Source organism: Oncorhynchus nerka, linkage group LG15 (genome assembly GCF_034236695.1).
Source record: "Oncorhynchus nerka isolate Pitt River linkage group LG15, Oner_Uvic_2.0, whole genome shotgun sequence".
NCBI classification, from domain to species: domain Eukaryota; kingdom Metazoa; phylum Chordata; class Actinopteri; order Salmoniformes; family Salmonidae; genus Oncorhynchus; species Oncorhynchus nerka.
The window spans coordinates 17,643,954-17,658,003 of record NC_088410.1 but is presented as its reverse complement, the minus strand read 5'-3'; the positions used below and the strand labels follow the sequence as shown (position 1 = coordinate 17,658,003).

General features: G+C 48.1%; 1 protein-coding gene across 1 annotated transcript in view; it reads left to right on the top strand.

The window, feature by feature from the left end:
* LOC135560078 (armadillo-like helical domain-containing protein 3) overlaps positions 1–11,424 on the top strand; it is an 86,671-nt gene extending 75,247 nt beyond the window's left edge. The window contains exons 26-27 of the mRNA XM_065001160.1: positions 9,613–9,729; positions 11,279–11,424. Of these exons, the coding sequence (XP_064857232.1) occupies positions 9,613–9,729; positions 11,279–11,371 (210 nt within the window). The 3' untranslated portion in view covers positions 11,372–11,424. The remainder of the gene's footprint in view (positions 1–9,612; positions 9,730–11,278) is intronic.
* The last annotated feature ends 2,626 nt before the right edge of the window (positions 11,425–14,050 follow it).

Below are 14,050 nucleotides of genomic sequence, written 5' to 3'. Positions count from 1 at the left end.
ACACCACACCCCACCCACACACACACCACACCACACACACACACCACACCCCACCCACACCACACACCACACCACCACACCACACCACACCCACACCACACCACACACACACACACCACACCACACACACCACACCACACCCACCCACACCACCCACCCACACCACACACACACCACACCACCCCACACACCACACCACACCACACCACACACCACACCACACACACCACACCACACCACACCCCACCACACACCACACACACCCACCCACACCACACCACCACACCACACCATACCACACACCCACACACACACCACCACACCACACCATATACCCACACCACACCACACACACACCACACACCCACACCACACCACACACACCACACACCACACCCACACCACACCACACCCACACACACCACACACACACACACCACACCACACCACACACACCACACCCACCCACACCACACACTACATGAGGGTTTCAATGGGGTGTCACACAGAACACATGAGAGTTTCAATGAGGTGTCTACACACCAGGGTTTCAATGAGGTGTTGTTACAGAACTCTACATGAGGGTTTCAATGGGGTGTCTTACAGAACTCTACATGAGAGTTTCAATGAGGTGTTGTTACAGAACTCTACATGAGGGTTTCAATGGGGTGTTGTTATAGAACTCTACATGAGGGTTTCAATGAGATGTTGTTATAGAACTCTACATGAGGGTTTCAATGAGGTGTTGTTATAGAACTCTACATGAGGGTTTCAATGAGGTGTTGTTACAGAACTCTACATGAGGGTTTCAATGAGGTGTTTGTCCCATTTGGTGAAATCTTGTTTTGCAAGTGGACACCACAACTCGCTGCCATAAAGTGCAATTGGTTAAATGACACATTCAATTAGTCCGGACAAAGTTGACTTACTGTTTAACAGATGCATCACGTTTCTCCACAACCTGAAAAAAAATCTCATGTTATTTTTTGGCCAGTATATGCGGCTCTTTGTTTATAATGCACTGACTGCTCTCCCTTGAGGCTTTCCCAAGTTGATGCCAAGACACCAAACAGCCCCCGATCACCCACTGGGATCATGTTCCAGCCTCTGATTGGACAGTGAAACACACGCTGGCACCTACAGGCGCCATGCAGAGGTTTCATGTCTCTCTCGTGCCGTCACGGCTGAAGCCAGAATATATTCCTACTATTTATGTGTCCAGGTTCAACGTGGGATGCCCCTCATTATAAACAAACAGTGGGTTAAATTCATGGTTATGACGTCATTTTCAGATCTATTAGAAGCGATTTAATAGACGAAACAACAATGTAATTAAACCGATTGACTGGCCAGAGATCAGGTTACTGGTACCACCAGTAGTAGTAGGCCAACCGAAAACACCACGACGGAACGCGTCTGAAGTGATGATGCGCCGCGGAGAACAGCTAGCATGTCCAGCGGCACGCCAGAGCCACGCCAGAGCCACGCCAGAGCCACGCCAGTGCCACGCCAGAGCCACGCCAGAGCCACGCCAGAGCCACGCCAGAGCCACGCCAGAGCCACGCCAGAGCCACGCCAGAGCCACGCCAGAGCCACGCCAGAGCCACGCCAGTGCCACGCCAGAGCCACGCCAGAGTCACGCCAGAGTCACGCCAGAGCCACGGACAGAGCCACGGACAGAGCCACGGACAGAGCCACGCCAGAGCCACGCCAGAGCCACGGACAGAGTCACGCCAGAGCCACGCCAGAGCCACGCCAGAGCCACGCCAGAGCCACGGACAGAGCCACGGACAGAGCCACGGACAGAGCCACGGACAGAGCCACGGACAGAGCCACGCCAGAGCCACGCCAGAGCCACGGACAGAGTCACGCCAGAGCCACGCCAGAGCCACGGACAGAGCCACGCCAGAGCCACGCCAGAGCCACGCCAGAGCCACGCCAGAGCCACGCCAGAGTCACGCCAGAGTCACGCCAGAGTCACGCCAGAGTCACGCCAGAGCCACGCCAGAGCCACGCCAGAGTCACGCCAGAGTCACGCCAGAGTCACGCCAGAGCCACGCCAGAGTCACGCCAGAGCCACGCCAGAGCCACGGACAGACACGGTGCAGATCAGCAGGTGGGGGCTGTTCGTTGGCAGCCAGACAAGACAATCGAAGGAGGAAGCGATGAGCAAAGTTACTGGGCTCGAATTTCGTCACGCTTTCTCTATATAGATTGATGCTTCTAATTGTGCCTGTTATGAACATTTATTTAGCTGGTGATCGGTTATACTCTGGATGGATGGATGGATGGATTTCCAGGGCCTCGTTCATTTGGCAGACCTAACTTAATGACCCTGTTTCTACAAGGCCTAGACTATGGGAGGACCTAATCCTATTCCTAGGAATATTTTGTTAAAGCCCAGGCTATTTTGTTAGAGATACAAGGCCTAGACTATGGGAGGACCTAATCCTATTCGTAGGAATATTTTGTTAAAGCCCAGGCTATAGAGATGCAAGGCCTAGACTATGGGAGGACCTAATCCTATTCGTAGGAATATTTTGTTAAAGCCCAGGCTATAGAGATACAAGGCCTAGACTAGGGAGGACCTAATCCATTCAGGAATATTTTTGTTAGAGATACAAGGCCTAGACTATGGGAGGACCTAATCATTCGTAGAATTTGTGTTAAAGCCCAGCATTCAGGTAGTGAATGAACTTATTATCCATCAACATTTTAATTTGATTACAATTACTGTCAATCATTGTTGAATTTGTGTTGTTATACAATTAAGTAGGTTAATGAACTGATAATACATTCATACATTGCTATTTTTTACTATGATGTTTAATGGAAAGCAGTATGGAAATAATGTTCATTTGTAAATTCTGAAATGTAATATGTATCCATAATGTGTCCATGGGGTTTACTGCCATGGCCCAGGTCTGGCAACTGCTAATAGGTCCAGGCTCTGCTGTAGGCCATCTGCTGTGGGGGTTTACTGCCAGGTCAAAGGTCTGGCAGTACTGCTGTAGCAGGTCCAGGCTCTGCTGTAGGCCATCTGCTGTGGGGGTTTACTGCCAGGTCAAGGTCTGGCAGTACTGCTGTAGCAGGTCCAGGCTCTGCTGTAGGCCATCTGCTGTGGGGGTTTACTGCCAGGTCCCAGGTCTGGCAGTACTGCTGTAGCAGGTCCAGGCTCTGCTGTAGGCCATCTGCTGTGGGGGTTTACTGCCAGGTCCCAGGTCTGGCAGTACTGCTGTAGCAGGTCCAGGCTCTGCTGTAGGCCATCTGCTGTGGGGTTTACTGCCAGGTCCCAGGTCTGGCAGTACTGCTGTAGCAGGTCCAGGCTCTGCTGTAGGCCATCTGCTGTGGGGGTTTACTGCCAGGTCCCAGGTCTGGCAGTACTGCTGTAGCAGGTCCAGGCTCTGCTGTAGGCCATCTGCTGTGGGGGTTTACTGCCAGGTCCCAGGTCTGGCAGTACTGCTGTAGCAGGTCCAGGCTCTGCTGTAGGCCATCTGCTGTGGGGGTTTACTGCCAGGTCCCAGGTCTGGCAGTACTGCTGTAGCAGGTCCAGGCTCTGCTGTAGGCCATCTGCTGTGGGGGTTTACTGCCATGGCCCAGGTCTGGCAGTACTGCTGTAGCAGGTCCAGGCTCTGCTGTAGGCCATCTGCTGTGGGTGACAGCAGGCATAGGTCATCTGCAAAGAGCAGGCATTTAACCTCTGAACGGTGGAGACTAACACCAGGGGCTGAGGATTTTTCTAGAATAGTGGCCCAATTCGTTGATGTAAATATTAAAGAGTGCAGGGCTCAGATTGCAACCCTGGTGAAAGAATTCTGTTATTTTCTTACCAATGTTGACGCTGCACGTATTGCCAGTATACATTGATTTAATTATGTCATATGTTTTACCCCCTACACCACGTTCAATAACTTTGTAGAACAGTCCTGTATGCCAAATAGAATCAAATGCTTTTTGGATGTCGATAAAACTAGCGTACATTTTGGTATTATTTTGGTGCACATGTTTATCTATCAGGGTGTGTCTCTATCAGGGGTCTCTCTCTGCCTCTCTCTCTGTCTCTCTCTGCCTCTCTCTCTGTCTCTCTCTGTCTCTCTCTCTCTGTCTCTCTCTGTCTCTCTCTCTCTCTCTGTCTCTCTCTGCCTCTCTCTCTGTCTCTCTGTTCCTCCCTCCCTCTACCCCTGTCTCTCTCTGTCTCTCTCCGCCTGCCTCTCTCTCTGTCTCTCTCTGTCTCTCTCTGTCTCTCTCTGCCTCTCTCTCTCTCTCTCTGTCTCTCTCTCTGTCTCTCTGTTCCTCCTTCCCTCTACCCCTGTCTCTCTCTGCCTCTCTCTCTGTCTCTCTCTGCCTCCCTCTCTGTCTCTCTCTCTCTCTCTGTCTCTCTCTGCCTCTCTCTCTGTCTCTCTCTGTCTCTCTCTCTGTCTCTCTCTGTCTCTCTGTTCCTCCCTCCCTCTACCCCTGTCTCTCTCTGTCTCTCTACGCCTGCCTCTCTCTCTGTCTCTCTGTCTCTCTGTCTCTCTCTGCCTCTCTCTCTGCCTCTCTCTGCCTCTCTCTGCCTCTCTCTCTCTCTGTCTCTCTGTTCCTCCCTCCCTCTACCCCTCTATCCTTCTCCACATCCTTGCATTGATAATTTGAATAAACACATGCATCTTATCTCCCCCCTTTCTCCATAAGAGGATAACACACACACACACACACACACACACACACACACTCTCCATTAATCTCAGTGTTGTCGTTGTAGGGAGAGAAGTGAAGAGAGAGACTGAGATGGAGGGAGGTAGTGTAGATGAATATTTCAGTAGTTTACCATCAGATGTAGAAGTAAAAACAACAGCACTTCCCCTGGTGGTAACATTTATCAGGACAAAGGAGAAGAAACGTGTTGCTCCAAATGTGACGGGTCTCACGTTTCCTGTCTCTGGGAGAATCACGACTCACATTTCCTGTCTCTGGGAGAATCACGACTCACGTTTCCTGTCTCTGGGAGAATCAAGACTCAGGGTTTCACTGGTTGCTCCAGTCCCGTCTCACATTTCCTGTCTCTGGGAGAATCACGACTCACATTTCCTGTCTCTGGGAGAATCACGACTCACGTTTCCTGTCTCTGGGAGAATCACGTCTCACATTTCCTGTCTCTGGGAGAATCGCGACTCACGGTTTCACTGGTTGCTCCAGTCCCGTCTCACATTTCCTGTCTCTGGGAGAATCACGACTCACATTTCCTGTTTCTGGGAGAATCACGACTCACATTTCCTGTCTCTGGGAGAATCACGACTCACGTTTCCTGTCTCTGGGAGAATCCCGACTCACGTTTCCTGTCTCTGGGAGAATCACGACTCACATTTCCTGTCTCTGGGAGAATCAAGACTCAGGGTTTCACTGGTTGCTCCAGTCCCGTCTCACATTTCCTGTCTCTGGGAGAATCACGACTCACATTTCCTGTCTCTGGGAGAATCACGACTCACATTTCCTGTCTCTGGGAGAATCACGACTCACATTTCCTGTCTCTGGGAGAATCACGACTCACGTTTCCTGTCTCTGGGAGAATCAAGACTCACGGTTTCACTGGTTGCTCCAGTCCCGTCTCACATTTCCTGTCTCTGGGAGAATCACGACTCACGTTTTCACTGGTTGCTCCAGTCCCGTCTCACATTTCCTGTCTCTGGGAGAATCACGACTCACGTTTTTCACTGGTTGCGCCAGTCCCGTCTCACGTTTCCTGTCTCTGGGAGAATCACGACAAGTCACGTTTTCACTGGTTGCTCCAGTCCCGTCTCACGTTTCCTGTCTCTGGGAGAATCACTCACGTTTGTAGCACTGGGAGCTCCAGTCCCGTCTCACATCCTGTCTCTGGGAGAATCACAGATCACGTTTTTCACTGGTTGCTCCAGTCCCGTCTCACATTTCCTGTCTCTGGGAGAATCACGACTCACGGTTTTCACTGTGTTTGTGTGTGTGTGTGTGTGTGTGTAGTTGAGTGTAAAGGAAACTGCGTTGTGTGTTTGTGTGCAGAGGAGAGACCGTGTGTTTAATATGTTGTGTGTGTTGGAGTGCCAGATCTCTCTCTCAGTGTGATACAGGGGACAGATTTGTTCATGGGTCTTTGTGTGTAGCGTCTTCACAGCTGGCTGAAAACGTGTTGTTCCTTGTAAAATAACTATTCTGGTTCTCTGTGCGTGTGAGACAGAGTGGGAGATGTATGGAGAACCAGTGGAGAGTCGTTCCAGACATCCTCTTCTCTTCTCTCTTTAAGAGAGACTTCTCCTCTATTCCAGTTTAGCTGTATCATCTATTCCCCAGATCCTTGTTTGAAAGGAGAGACAGATCACAGTTAAACAAGTGTAGCAGAAGGAAAGGAGAGACAGATCACTGTTAAACAAGTGTAGCAGAGAGGAAAGGAGAGACAGATCACTGTTAAACAAGTGTAGCAGAGAGGAAGGAGAGACAGATCACTGTTAAACAAGTGTAGCAGAGAGGAAAGGAGAGACAGATCACTGTTAAACAAGTGTAGGAGAAAGGAGAGACAGATCACTGTTAAACAAGTGTAGCAGAGAGGAAAGGAGAGACAGATCACTGTTAAACAAGTGTAGCAGAGGAGAGAGGAGAGACAGATCACTGTTAAACAAGTGTAGCAGAGAGGAAAGGAGAGACAGATCACTGTTAAACAAGTGTTAAACAAGTGTAGCAGAGAGGAAAGGAGAGATCACTGATCACTGTTAAACAAGTGTAGCAGAGAGGAAAGGAGAGACAGATCACTGTTAAACAAGTGTAGCAGAGAGGAAAGGAGAGACAGATCACTGTTAAACAAGTGTAGCAGAATGAAAGGAGAGACAGATCACTGTTAAACAAGTGTAGCAGAGAGGAGAGACAGATCACTGTTAAACAAGTGTAAAGCAGATCACTGTTAAACAAGTGTAGAGAAGGAAAGGAGAGACAGATCACTGTTAAACAAGTGTAGCAGAAGAAAGGAGAGACAGATCACTGTTAAACAAGTGTACTGCAGAGAGGAAAGGAGAGACAGATCACTGTTAAACAAGTGTAGCAGAAGGAAAGGAGAGACAGATCACTGTTAAACAAGTGTAGCAGAGAGGAAAGGAGAGACAGATCACTGTTAAACAAGTGTAGCAGAGAGGGGAGAGACAGATCACTGTTAAACAAGTGTAGCAGAGAGAAAGGAGAGACAGATCACTGTTAAACAAGTGTAGCAGAGAGGAAAGGAGAGACAGATCACTGTTAAACAAGTGTAGCAGAGAGGAAAGGAGAGACAGATCACTGTTAAACAAGTGTAGCAGAGGAAAGGAGAGACAGATCACTGTTAAACAAGTGTAGCAGAGAGGAAAGGAGAGACAGATCACTGTTAAACAAGTGTAGCAGAATGAAAGGAGAGACAGATCACTGTTAAACAAGTGTAGTCACTGTTAAACAAGAGCAGAGAAAAGGAGAGACAGATCACTGTTAAACAAGTGTAGCAGAGAGGAAAGGAGAGACAGATCACTGTTAAACAAGTGTAGCAGAGAGGAGAGACAGATCACTGTTAAACAGATCACTGTTAAACAAGTGTAGCAGAGAAAGGACAGATCACTGTTAAACAAGTGTAGCAGAGAGGAAAGGAGAGACAGATCACTGTTAAACAAGTGTAGCAGAGAGGAGAAGATCACTGTTAAACAAGTGTAGCAGAGGACAGATCACTGTTAAACAAGTGTAGCAGAGAGGAGAGACAGATCACTGTTAAACAAGTGTAGCAGAGAGGAAAGAGACAGATCACTGTTAAACAAGTGTAGCAGAATGAAAGGAGAGACAGATCACTGAAACAAGGTAGCAGAGAGGAGAGACAGATCACTGTTAAACAAGTGTAGCAGAGAGGAAAGGAGAGACAGATCACTGTTAAACAAGTGTAGCAGAGAGGAGAGACAGATCACTGTTAAACAAGTGTAGCAGAGAAACAAGGAAAGGAGAGACAGATCACTGTTAAACAAGTGTAGCAGAATGAAAGGAGAGACAGATCACTGTTAAACAAGTGTAGCAGAATGAAAGGAGAGACAGATCACTGTTAAACAAGTGTAGCAGAATGAAAGGAGAGACAGATCACTGTTAAACAAGTGTAGCAGAATGAAAGGAGAGACAGATCACTGTTAAACAAGTGTAGAGAGAAAGGAGAGACAGATCACTGTTAAACAAGTGTAGCAGAGAGGAAAGGAGAGACAGATCACTGTTAAACAAGTGTAGCAGAGAGGAGAGACAGATCACTGTTAAATGAGTGCAGCAGAGAGAACTAATTGGCTGTGGATCTGGGAAGAGAAAGAATCAAATAAAGGAAAGCGAATATGATAATTAACAGGAGACAGCAGGGTAGCCTCTCTCTCCTCCATCCATCCTTCTCTCTCTCTTCTCTCTCCATCCATCCTTCTCTCTCTCTCCTCTCCTTCATCCTTCTCTCTCCATCCTCCTCTCTCCATCCTTCTCTCTCTCTCTCCATCCTCTCTCTCCTCTCGCTCCATCCTCCTCCTCTCCATCCTTCTCTCTCTCTCCTCTCCATCCTCCCTCTCTCCTCTCTCTCCTCTCTCCATCCTTCTCTCTCTCCTCTCCATCCTCTCTTCTCTCCTCTCCTCTTCTCTTTCTCTCTCCTCTTTCTTTTCTTTCTCTCTCTCTTTCTTTCTCTCTTCTTTCTCTCTCTCTTTCTTTCTTTCTCTTCTCTCTCTCTTCTCTCATCTTCTTTCTCTTCTTTCTCTCTCTTTCTCTTCTTTCTCTCTCCTATCCATCCTTCTCTCTCTCTCTCTCTCTCTCCTCTCCATCCTTCTCTCTCTCTCTCCCCTCCATCCTTCTCTCTCCTCTCCATCCTCCTCTCTCCTCTCCATCCTTCTCTCTCTCTCTCCTCTCCATCCTTCTCTCTCTCTCTCTCCTCTCCATCCTCCTCTCTCCTCTCCATCCTTCTCTCTCTCTCTCCTCTCCATCCTTCTCTCTCCTCTCCATCCTCCTCTCTCCTCTCCATCCTTCTCTCTCCTCTCCATCCTCCTCTCTCCTCTCCATCCTTCTCTCTCTCTCTCCTCTCCATCCTCCTCTCTCCTCTCCATCCTCCTCTCTCCTCTCCATCCTTCTCTCTCCTCTCCATCCTCCTCTCTCCTCTCCATCCTTCTCTCTCTCTCTCCTCTCCATCCTTCTCTCTTTCTCTCTCCTTCTTTCTCAAATTCAAGCTGCTTTATTGGTATGAAACACATTGCATCAATATTGCCATGCAGCAATGTATACAATATATATTGTAATAAAATAACATGCATTGTAATAAAATCTCTCTCATTCTCTCTTTTCGCTTTCTCTCTCTCGTTTCCTCTTCCCATCTCTCTCCTCCCCTCTCTCTTCTCCTCTTTTTCCCCCTTTTCTCTCTTCCCCTACCATTCTCTCTCTCTTGCCTATCTCTCTCCTCTTATCTCTTCATCTCCCCCTACTGCTCTTTCTCTCCCCCTTGTTTCCTCTTTCCATCTCTCTCCTCCCCCTCTATCTTCATATTTTTCTCCCCTCTCTCTCTCTTTCCCTACTGTTCTCTCTCTTCCTCTTTCCATCTCTCTCCTCCATATCTCATCTCTCTCCATCTATTTCAAAATGCCCCCCCTGTAGGTATTGGAGGTGGTTCGGTCCAACTATGACACGTTGACCCTGAAGCTGCAGGATGGTCTGGACCAGTTTGAGAGATACTCTGAACAACCCAAGGAGGCTGCCTTCTTTAAAGAACTGGTGAGAGGGAACAGAATAAACACACACAGTACCAAGGACATGATACATGCTTGTATTGGTAAAGTTGGTGTCTCACTCATAGTCCTGCACAATTAGTTGAATTCACATCAAATTGTCAAAAATATTGACATATTTTGAAACGCCACTGTAGCGTCAGTTTTTGTCGTCTCCCTGACCTCTTGTGACTGCTTCCCTCACACCAAGCCCCGCCCCCTGTCAATCAAACAGCACAGTGCTCCCTCGCTGTCAGGTTCACTATTAGTTTGCTGTTCTGTCGGGTTCACTATTAGTTTGCTGTTCTGCCAGGTTCACTATTAGTTTGCTGTTCTGTCAGGTTCACTTTTAGTTTGCTGTTCTGCCAGGTTCACTATTAGTTTGCTGTTCTGTTAGGTTCACTATTAGTTTGCTGTTCTGTCAGGTTCACTATTAGTTTGCTGTTCTGTCAGGTCCACTATTAGTTTGCTGTTCTGTCAGGTTCACTATTAGTTTGCTGTTCTGTCAGGTTCACTATTAGTTTGCTGTTCTGTCAGGTTCACTTTTAGTTTGCTGTTCTGTCGGGTTCACTAATAGTTTGCTGTTCTGTCGGGTTCACTATTAGTTTGCTGTTCTGTCGGGTTCACTATTAGTTTGCTGTTCTGTCGGGTTCACTATTAGTTTGCTGTTCTGTCGGGTTCACTATTAGTTTGCTGTTCTGTCAGGTTCACTATTAGTTTGCTGTTCTGTCGGGTTCACTATTAGTTTGCTGTTCTGTCGGGTTCACTATTAGTTTGCTGTTCTGTCGGGTTCACTATTAGTTTGCTGTTCTGTCGGGTTCACTATTAGTTTGCTGTTCTGTCGGGTTCACTATTAGTTTGCTGTTCTGTCGGTCACTATTAGTTTGCTGTTCTGTCGGGTTCACTATTAGTTTGCTGTTCTGTCGGGTTCACTATTAGTTTGCTGTTCTGTCGGGTTTCACTATTAGTTTGCTGTTCTGTCGGTTTCACTATTAGTTTGCTGTTCTGTCAGGTCACTATTAGTTTGCTGTTCCAGGTCAGATCCAGGTGATTGTTCCAAACTAGAATGATGCTGCTTTCCACTTTTCTTCTTAATTCTAATCATTCTATTTCTAGGATTCCAAGTGTTTTGATCTTTATTACACGTCAAATCACAATTATTTTGTTGCCCGTATCATGCAGCCCTACTCACTCTCTACCTCTCTCTCTCTCTCTCCCTCACCCCTCTCTCTCTGTCTCTCACCCTCCTCTCTCTCTCTCCCCCTCTCTCTCCTCCCCTCTCTCTCTCTCTCTCTCTCTCTCTTGCTCTCTCTCTCTCTCTCTCTCTCCCCTCTCTCTCTCTGTCTCTCACCCCCCTCTCTCTCTGTCTCTGTCCCCCTTGCTCTCTCTCTCTCTCTCTCTCTCCCTCTCTCTCTCTCTCTCTCTCTCTGTCTCTCGCCCTCTCTCTCTCTCTCTCCCCCCCTCTCTCTCTCTCTCTCCCTCTCTCCCTCTCTCTCTCTCTCTCTCCCTCTCTCCCCTCTCTCCCCCTCCCCCTCCCCCCCCCCCCCTCTCTCTAGGTTCGCTCCATCAGTCTGAATGTGAGGAAGAATGTGTCTCTGAACACACTGAGTCAGGACCTCCTGCTCAAAGAGTTCTCCACCATCTCCTGAGAGACACGTGTATATTCCTCACCCCCTGACCCTATCTGACTACACACACTCCTCTATCTGACTACACACACACCCCCCCTCCTCACCCATCCACACACCCCTCTCAAAGAGTTCTCCACCTTCTCCGGAGAGGGAGGGACACACATCTCTCCTCCACTGCCCCACCTCTCTCTCCCCACCTGTCCTACACACACCACTCCTCCTCTGACTCATCTCTCTCTCTCCCCACCTGTCCTACACACACCACTCCTCCACTGACTCACCTCTCTCTCTGCCCACCTGTCCTACACACACCACTCCTCCACTGACTCACCTCTCTCTCTGCCCACCTGTCCTACACACACCACTCCTCCACTGACTCACCTCTCTCTCTCCCCACCTGTCCTACACACACCACTCCTCCACTGACTCACCTCTCTCTCTCCCCACCTGTCCTACACACACCACTCCTCCACTGACTCACCTCTCTCTCTGCCCACCTGTCCTACACACACCACTCCTCCACTGACTCACCTCTCTCTCTGCCCACCTGTCCTACACACACCACTCCTCCACTGCCTCACCTCTCTCTCTGCCCACCTGCCCTACACACACCACTCCTCCTCTGACTCACCTCTCTCTCCCCACCTGTCCTACACACACCACTCCTCCTCTGACTCACCTCTCTCTCTCCCCACCTGTCCTACACACACCCTCCTCTCTGACTCACCTCTCTCTCTCCCCCACCTGTCCTACACACACCACTCCTCCTCTGACTCACCTCTCTCTCTCCCCACCTGTCCTACACACACCACTCCTCCTCTGCCTCACCTCTCTCTCTCCCCACCTGTCCTACACACACCACTCCTCCTCTGACTCATCTCTCTCTCTGCCCACCTGTCCTACACACACCACTCCTCCTCTGACTCACCTCCAGATACGGACGGACACACCGGCCAACTGGTCCCCACCACACACCATACTACTCTGGGGTTGATCTGGCTGACTGATCCCCACCACACACCATACTACTCTGGGGTTGATCTGGCTGACTGGTGGGGTTTGTCTGGAAGTCTGTACTATACGCCATGTGTGAGTGGTTTCAGTCTAAAGAGATGTGTGTGTGTGTGAGCGCTATTACTACATTGTTTGTGTGTGTATATTGGCAGGACTGTTACCAGACTGATCCATGCAAATATCCAATCTCCTTCCCAAATTGCACCCTATTCCCTATATAGTGTACTACGTCTGGTAGTGCACTATATCTTTTGTTAGTGCACTATAGAGGGAATAGGGTGCCGTTGTGGGAGGCTGTCGTTGTAACATTGTAACATCTGTTGTTAAACTGATCCTTGGATTGATTGAATGATTTTTCTTCTTTGTTTTTGTTGTTGAAAAAAAAAACTTTTAGTTCTAAAAATGTACATTTGGTTGTTTGTTTTCTCTGCTCTGTTGGTTGGCCTTCCGTTACTAGGCAACCGATCCATCCATGTCGTTTGACATGAACGAACGATCCGAGACAACCTGAGTTTGATGAATCAGACATGGAATTGATTTTTCTCTCGGATTCAGAAAAAATAAGAAAATGAAAGAAATACAGACAAAAACAAGCAAAAGTGTTTCCTGTTTCCTGTTTCCTGGTGACTGAATGTTTCTGTGGGAGCTAAAAACCTGTTTACTTTCTTCACGTTTTGTGAATACATCCTATTTTTCTCTCTTTTTATCTTGAGAATACATTGACCCTAACCTCATACGAGCATCCTGATATCACACGCTTACAATCTGTTTTGCTCCACGGATGAGATGAAGTGAGCCCAACTGAGAGCTCAGCCGTCAGGATGGTCGTCTGAGGCTACATTCACACAGCCGATGAGGACAGTATGGCAGACATTTTGAGAAGTGGCTACATACGTAGGCTACGTTTACAAGCTCGCTGTATTCTCAACCGTGGTGACTGACGTCCAGCATTAACAGACTCATGGAGCCGGGGTGAAGTTTCCCCTAAATGCTGATCAGCTTAGAATTCTCCCCACTAACGGTTAAGGTTATGATTGGGGGAGGGCAAGCTGATCCTAGATCTGTACCTAGGGGAAACTTCACCCCGGCGCTAGTTGATCTTTAAGGTCACAAAAGCTGTTTTCGGGTAACGTTGCACAAGAGATTTCTCTGAGGACCCTCGTATTAAAGATGGATTAACAAACAAATTATGCAACGCTCTCTTTCTCTCTCTCTATTTGACGGTAGGATTCTCTCTCTATTTGACGGTAGGATTCTCTCTCTATTTGACGGTAGGATTCTCTCTCTCTTTATTTGACTCTCTCTCTTTATTTGACGGTAGGATTCTCTCTCTCTTTGACTAGGATTCTCTCTCTTTATTTGACGGTAGGATTCTCTCTCTTTGTTTGACGGTAGGATTCTCTCTCTTTGTTTGACGGTAGGATTCTCTCTCTCTTTGACGGTAGGATTCTCTCTCTCTCTATTTGAGGATTCTCTCTCTCTGGTAGTAGGATTCTCTCTCTATTTGACGGTAGGATTCTCTCTCTCTATTTGACGGTAGGATTCTCTCTCTTTGTTTGACGGTAGGATTCTCTCTCTCTATTTGACGGTAGGATTCTCTCTCTCTCTATTTGACGGTAGGATTCTCTCTCTCTATTTGATTCGGTAGGATTCTCTCTCTATTTGACTGTATTTGGATTCTCT